The sequence below is a fragment of the Ursus maritimus genome, assembly GCF_017311325.1.
Source record: "Ursus maritimus isolate PB19 chromosome X unlocalized genomic scaffold, ASM1731132v1 scaffold_X1, whole genome shotgun sequence".
NCBI classification, from domain to species: Eukaryota; Metazoa; Chordata; class Mammalia; order Carnivora; family Ursidae; genus Ursus; species Ursus maritimus.
The window spans coordinates 79,621,469-79,627,857 of NW_024423319.1; the positions used below are offsets into that span (position 1 = coordinate 79,621,469).

The 6,389-nt window shown below is 58.0% G+C and overlaps 1 protein-coding gene across 3 annotated transcripts in view; it reads left to right on the top strand.

Moving 5' to 3' along the window:
• Positions 1–6,389, top strand: part of KDM5C (lysine demethylase 5C) — a 36,208-nt gene that overhangs the window by 26,754 nt on the left and 3,065 nt on the right. For 2 of the 3 annotated variants that reach the window (XM_040631388.1, XM_040631386.1), the window contains exons 15-25: positions 479–660; positions 749–873; positions 1,002–1,149; positions 1,751–1,856; positions 2,494–2,852; positions 3,439–3,577; positions 4,042–4,221; positions 4,359–4,496; positions 4,679–5,278; positions 5,556–5,634; positions 5,767–5,966. In XM_040631388.1, the coding sequence (XP_040487322.1) occupies positions 479–660; positions 749–873; positions 1,002–1,149; positions 1,751–1,856; positions 2,494–2,852; positions 3,439–3,577; positions 4,042–4,221; positions 4,359–4,496; positions 4,679–5,278; positions 5,556–5,634; positions 5,767–5,966 (2,256 nt within the window). The remainder of the gene's footprint in view (positions 1–478; positions 661–748; positions 874–1,001; positions 1,150–1,750; positions 1,857–2,493; positions 2,853–3,438; positions 3,578–4,041; positions 4,222–4,358; positions 4,497–4,678; positions 5,279–5,555; positions 5,635–5,766; positions 5,967–6,389) is intronic. The other variant, XM_040631389.1, reaches the window with a different exon arrangement.

Sequence of the window (6,389 nt, forward strand, 5' to 3'; positions counted from 1 at the left end):
TGGACACAAGCACAGAGTTTTATTTCTGTGAGTTCTATATGTGCTTTGCAGTGTGTCCTGCCTGCCAAGCTGCCAGCACGGTGCCTGGAACACAGTGGGCGCTGAGAGACTGGAAGCCAGCATTGTTCCCCTCGTACACAGCCTTTCTCTTGGCCACTCCCACACAGTGCCACCTCTCTGGTGCCTTCGCCCACCGCTTTCCTCACCTTCTCTCACCCTAAAGTCCCTTTCTGCTGATCTGAATCTTACCTGATTTTTTTTTTCCTCTCAGCCCACACCGATCTAGCCCTGGTTCATCTGATTTCCCCAGTTTCGAGAGCTTGAACTTCACAGAGGCAGTATGTTCTGTGGAGTTTGCTCTCCAGAACTCTTCAGCACAGATTGGAGTTGAACGTGGGGCTTGGTTGTGGCAGAGATAGGGGCCTATCTGCAGCCCTGTTTGGGTTCTATATAACGTGCATGGGTTGAATGCTTCCAGGGCATCACAGAAGCTGAGCGAGAGGCTTTCGAGCTGCTCCCAGATGATGAGCGCCAGTGCATCAAGTGCAAGACCACATGCTTCCTATCAGCCCTGGCCTGCTACGACTGCCCAGACGGCCTTGTCTGCCTTTCCCACATCAATGACCTCTGCAAGTGCTCCAGTAGCCGGCAGTACCTGCGGTGAGCAGGGGGTCCTGCTGAAGGAAGTGGGCTGAGGAGGGGCTGCAGAGCTGGGCCAGATGTGTGCTTCCCTGCCATCTTCCTCCAGGTATCGATACACCTTGGATGAGCTCCCTGCTATGCTGCATAAGCTGAAGGTTCGGGCCGAGTCCTTTGACACCTGGGCCAACAAAGTTCGAGTGGCCCTGGAGGTGGAGGATGGGCGGAAGCGCAGTGAGTGATGGGGGGACGGAGGGACTCCACAGGCAAGTTCTCTTCCCTTTTCTTCTGTACCCCCCCACCCCCTTCCTCTGCCTTTACTCAATACTGCCTACTCCTTGCTGCTTTCATTCTCTCTCCAGGCCTTGAAGAGCTGAGGGCGCTAGAGTCTGAGGCCCGTGAGCGGAGGTTTCCAAACAGTGAGCTGCTGCAGCGACTGAAGAACTGCCTGAGCGAGGCGGAGGCTTGCGTGTCCCAGGCTCTGGGACTCGTCAGTGGCCAGGAGGCCGGGTATGGCCCTGGGAAGTGGCGGGCTGATTCTGGCTGCTGAGGAGCCGGCCCCTAGGAGGAGTGGGCTCTGAGTGCCGCTGGGCAGATGACGTCAGCAGGAAGCTGACAGGCTCTGCAGTGCAAGGTGGCCAAAGAGGTGTTGGTAGGGCAAGGAGATCAGGCAACTAGAATGGATAAGAGTGCTAAGAAAGCTAGAAATGGTTCTTTTTATCAGTACCTGGAGATTTCCGGCAGGCTTAGGGATTTTGTGGGCTGAGAGGAGTTGTGGAAGGTTTAGGGTCAATAAAAGGACACAGAAGTACCAACCTGATCAGAGAGTTCACAATTGAGGATGAGTTGAAAAGTCCAGCTTCTGTTACCATCATTTAATTTCTAAGCTCCCCCCCAATATATCCTGTATTCCTCCCTTCTCATTCTTTGCTCTCATCATATGAATGTGCTGATATCTTAAACCCCCCTCCTCTAATCTGGACAGTTGGGGGCACTGTGGAGTAGGAGCGATCAAGGTGGGCAGGTGTGAGGAAAGGCATTGGGTCTGAGCACAGAGATGGAGGGAGGGGACTGGATTTGGACCTGAAATCCCACATGTGAAACTCCATAGCCCCCACAGGGTGGCTGGTCTACAGATGACCCTGGCTGAGCTCCGGGCCTTTCTGGACCAGATGAACAACCTGCCTTGTGCCATGCACCAGATTGGGGATGTCAAGGTGAGGAGGAATGCACTTGGAGTGCTGATGAGGGTTCGGGGGGATTGGGAGACCTGGGCAGCAGGCCACTCTTGGCTTCCTTAAAAAGCGTCAAGTGTTTGGGCAAGACAGGATGCACCTGTGAGAGTAACAGGAGCTGGAGGCAAAGGGGGTGTAAGTACAGAACGCAGAGTCAAGAGAAGGTGTCCTGGTGGAGGTGGAAGAGGAGAAAGGAGCAAGGATGTTTGTGGGCCTGGAAAGCTGAGTCAGGTTCAGGAAGGGAGAGGAGAAGTGGGATGAAGAGGGCAGTAGACACGAGCGTGAGCGTAGGGGTTTATGAGGAGGCCAAGCATAGCAGAGTGTTTTTAGGGCAGAGGGTCTCCTGGTACTATACATCAGAATCCTCTGGGGACTTAACTCCTGACCAAACCCTGTTGAGACTCTCTAGGGGTGGGGCCCAGGAATCTCTGTTTAACAAATTCCCCAGGGTATTCTAAGGGGCAGGGAACCTTAGGGCATGGCAAAGGAGGAGAACGCAGCCCATGTTAGGCTCTCTTCCCAAATACTAGACAGTAAGAAGGTAGGTGGGGCAAAGGTATTTGGTGGTGGACCTCTAAGTGGGCCCAGCTGAGGAATTTGTTCTTCTGTATCCTGGTAGGGTATTCTGGAACAGGTGGAAGCCTACCAGGCTGAGGCCCGTGAGGCCCTGGCCTCACTGCCCTCCAGTCCAGGGCTACTGCAGTCCCTGTTGGAGAGGGGGCAGCAGCTGGGGGTGGAGGTACCTGAGGCCCAGCAGCTCCAGCGGCAGGTGGAGCAGGCGCGATGGCTGGATGAGGTGAAGCGCACACTGGCCCCCTCAGCCCGAAGGGGCACCCTGGCTGTCATGCGGGGACTGTTGGTCGCGGGTGCTAGCGTAGCCCCTAGTCCTGCTGTCGATAAGGCCCGGGCTGAGCTGCAGGAGCTGCTGACCATTGCTGAACGCTGGGAGGAGAAAGCCCACCTCTGCCTGGAGGCCAGGTAGGTCCAGCTTCCCCGCGCACTCCTCTGTCCCAACCTTCAAAGTTTAGTGGAACAGCTGGCAGCGATTCCCATGGGTGGCCTTGGGTACCAGACTGCGGTGTTGGTGTATTGACTTTCTTTCCTTTTTTTGTTCCCTAATTTCCTTTTTTTTTTTTTTTTTAACTCCATGTATACATAGAGGCAGAGATGGACAGATACAGGGGTGGATAGAGGACTAGCTCTACAGGCTAACATGGGCACATGCACACGAGCACAAGTACTAACAGGCAGATGGACAGATGTTGGGAGAAGCCACACACAAGGGCCACCTGACAAACTACAGTGCCAGATGAATATCACCAGTTGTGTAGGCAGCGTGAACAGGCTGACAGCCTGGCAAACAAGCAGAGGCACAAAGGCTATGGCAGAAGTTGGGTGGGTGCGTGCAGTCTGGTGTGAGCAGGGACCAGCAGCCCCCTGTAGGCAGAGTACTAGCAAGTAGGCCCGAGTGGCAGCTCCAGGNCCGATGTATCTGGTGGGCAGGCCAGGCCACTGGTCAGGCAGATCGCTCTAGACTGAGGCCTCTTTTTTCCCCTATCTTTAGGCAGAAGCATCCACCAGCCACACTCGAGGCCATAATCCATGAGGCAGAAAACATCCCTGTTCACCTGCCCAACATCCAGGCTCTCAAAGAGGCTCTTGCAAAGGCCCGGGCCTGGATTGCTGATGTGGACGAGATCCAGGTGAGGACCCTGTCACCCCCTGACACTCCACCCTAGACTGTCGGTCCAGCCAGGAGAGCTGGCATACATTGGGTTGTGCTGGGTTGGGTTGGCTAGAGAAGCAGGCACAGTAGATTGAGAGGGGGCGAAATGTGCTTGGCGGTGAGCCACGTGAGGAGAGCTCGCAAGGCCAGGCTGAGGGTGAAGAGGTTGCGGAAAGGGTCGGAATGGTAGGAGCAGGGAACGTGGAAGAGGCAGACCACAGCAAAGTGATGAGTCCGATGGTCAGGGGGACTGCCCGGGTTATCTGCGGGCTGAGCCAGTGGGTGTGGGAGTTGTAGGAACGCTTCCCTTTAGCATGATCCCTGTTTTGTTCTGCCCAAAAACTACAAGTCTAGTGTCTCTTCCCAGCTCAGGGCCAGGCACAGAGTCACTTCGGTTGATGTTGGCAAGTTGACTTGAGCTTTCTCTTGCCCCTGTCCCAGAATGGTGACCACTACCCCTGCTTGGATGACTTAGAGGGCCTGGTGGCTGTGGGCCGGGACCTACCTGTGGGGTTGGAGGAGCTGAGACAGCTAGAGCTGCAGGTACTGACAGCGCACTCCTGGAGGGAGAAGGCCTCCAAGACCTTCCTCAAGAAGAATTCTTGCTACACACTGCTGGAGGTGAGGCCTACACCCTGGCCCCCAGCCTCTCCTGCCTCCGGTCCGGCTGTTGTGAGATGGCTCAGAGGAGAACGTGTGGGCTGGGGAGTGGGAGGTAGGGGAAGCCGAGTCATCCGCACCCTGTCTGCCTGCCTCAGGTGCTCTGCCCGTGTGCAGACGCTGGCTCGGACAGCACCAAGCGCAGCCGGTGGATGGAGAAGGAGCTGGGGTTGTACAAATCTGACACGGAGCTGCTGGGACTGTCTGCACAGGATCTCAGGGACCCAGGCTCTGTGGTAAGGAACTGCTGCCCACAGCGAGAGCCTGATGGTGATAAGTGTCTGAGCGGGGCAACCCTGGGCAGACCGCTTGCTCCTTGGGCCTCGCTTCTCCTAGTTTGGGAGTAGGGTGTTAAAGGTGCCAGAGGAGGGAGGGGATGGGCTGCTGACCTCCTCTCCCGCTGTCCTGGGCATGCCAGATCGTGGCCTTCAAGGAGGGGGAACAGAAGGAGAAGGAGGGTATCCTGCAGCTGCGTCGCACCAACTCTGCCAAGCCCAGTCCACTGGCATCATCAGCCACGGCTTCCTCTGCAACCTCTGTCTGTGTGTGTGGGCAGGTGCCGGCTGGGGTGGGAGCTCTGCAGTGTGACCTGTGTCAGGACTGGTTCCATGGGCGATGTGTGTCGGTACCCCGCCTCCTCAGCTCCCCGAGGCCCAGTCCCACCTCTTCCCCACTGCTGGCCTGGTGGGAGTGGGACACCAAATTCTTGTGTCCGCTGTGCATGCGCTCACGGCGCCCGCGCCTGGAGACCATCCTGGCACTGCTGGTAGCCCTGCAGAGACTGCCTGTGCGGCTGCCCGAGGGCGAGGCTCTGCAGTGTCTCACAGAGAGGGCCATCAGCTGGCAAGGCCGCGCCAGGCAGGCTTTGGCCTCTGAGGATGTGACTGCTCTGTTGGGACGGCTGGCTGAGCTTCGCGAGCGGCTGCAGGCTGAACCCAAGTCTGAGGAACCCCCTACCTACCCTTCAGCCCCTGCCTCTGACCCTCTCAGAGAAGGCAGTGGCAAGGATATGCCCAAGGTGAGCTGCCTGACCCAGCTATTGCCCCCAAATTCCTGTCTCCTAGCCCCCGCCCCCATTTAGGCTCCAGCCCTGTCCCTGCTGTCTGACTTCTGATCTCTCTTGGCCCGGCCTCCCTTCCCCATTCTATATTCTGTCCAGAACCCCAGACTGCTCCCTGCTACAGCCTTTGTCTCCTCTCCTCCTGCAGGAGGTGGAACGTCCCTGAGTCTGGGGTCGGCGGGGAATAGGGCCTGGTTCTTCAGTTACCACCATCCATCCTTGCTTTCCTTGGCAGGTCCCAGGCTTACTGGAGAATGGAGACAGTGTGACCAGTCCTGAGAAGGTAGCCCCGGGGGAGGGCTCAGGTAAGAGAGGTAGGTCTAGGTGTGGGTAGACTGTTTACTGGATATCCCCAGTGACCCATGTGCTCCTCGGCTTTGTGGTGATGGTGGTGGGGACACAGCCAGGAGCAGCCTCTAACCCAGAATGTCCCTGCAACCCACCAGACCTGGAGCTGCTGTCCTCACTGTTGCCACAGTTGACTGGCCCCGCATTAGAGCTGCCTGAGGCAACCCGGGCCCCTCTGGAGGAGCTCATGTTAGAAGGGGACCTGCTTGAGGTGACCCTGGATGAGAACCACAGCATCTGGCAGCTACTGCGGGCTGGGCAGCCTCCAGACATGGAGCGGATCCGCACACTTCTGGAGGTGAGGACAGGGATCATGGACAGGGCCGGGAGGTCAGGCCAAGGAGGCAGGGATCCCAGGCCTGACCGCTGGCCCACACCTCTTTCTGCCTGTCTGATACACAGCTGGAGAAGGCAGAGCGCCATGGGAGCCGGGCACGGGGCCGGGCATTGGAGAGGCGGCGACGGCGGAAGGTGGATCGGGGTGGGGAGGGCGACGACCCAGCCCGAGAGGAGCTAGAGCCAAAGAGGGTACGGAGCTCAGGGCCAGAGGCCGAGGAGGCCCAGGAGGAGGAGGAGCTGGAGGAGGAGACTGGGGGTGAGGGCCCCCCCCAACCCCTGCCCACCACTGGCAGCCCCAGCAGCCAGGAGAACCAGAATGGCTTGGAGCCGGCCCTAGGGGCCACTTCAGGCCCCTCGGCCCCTTTCTCTACTCTGACTCCTC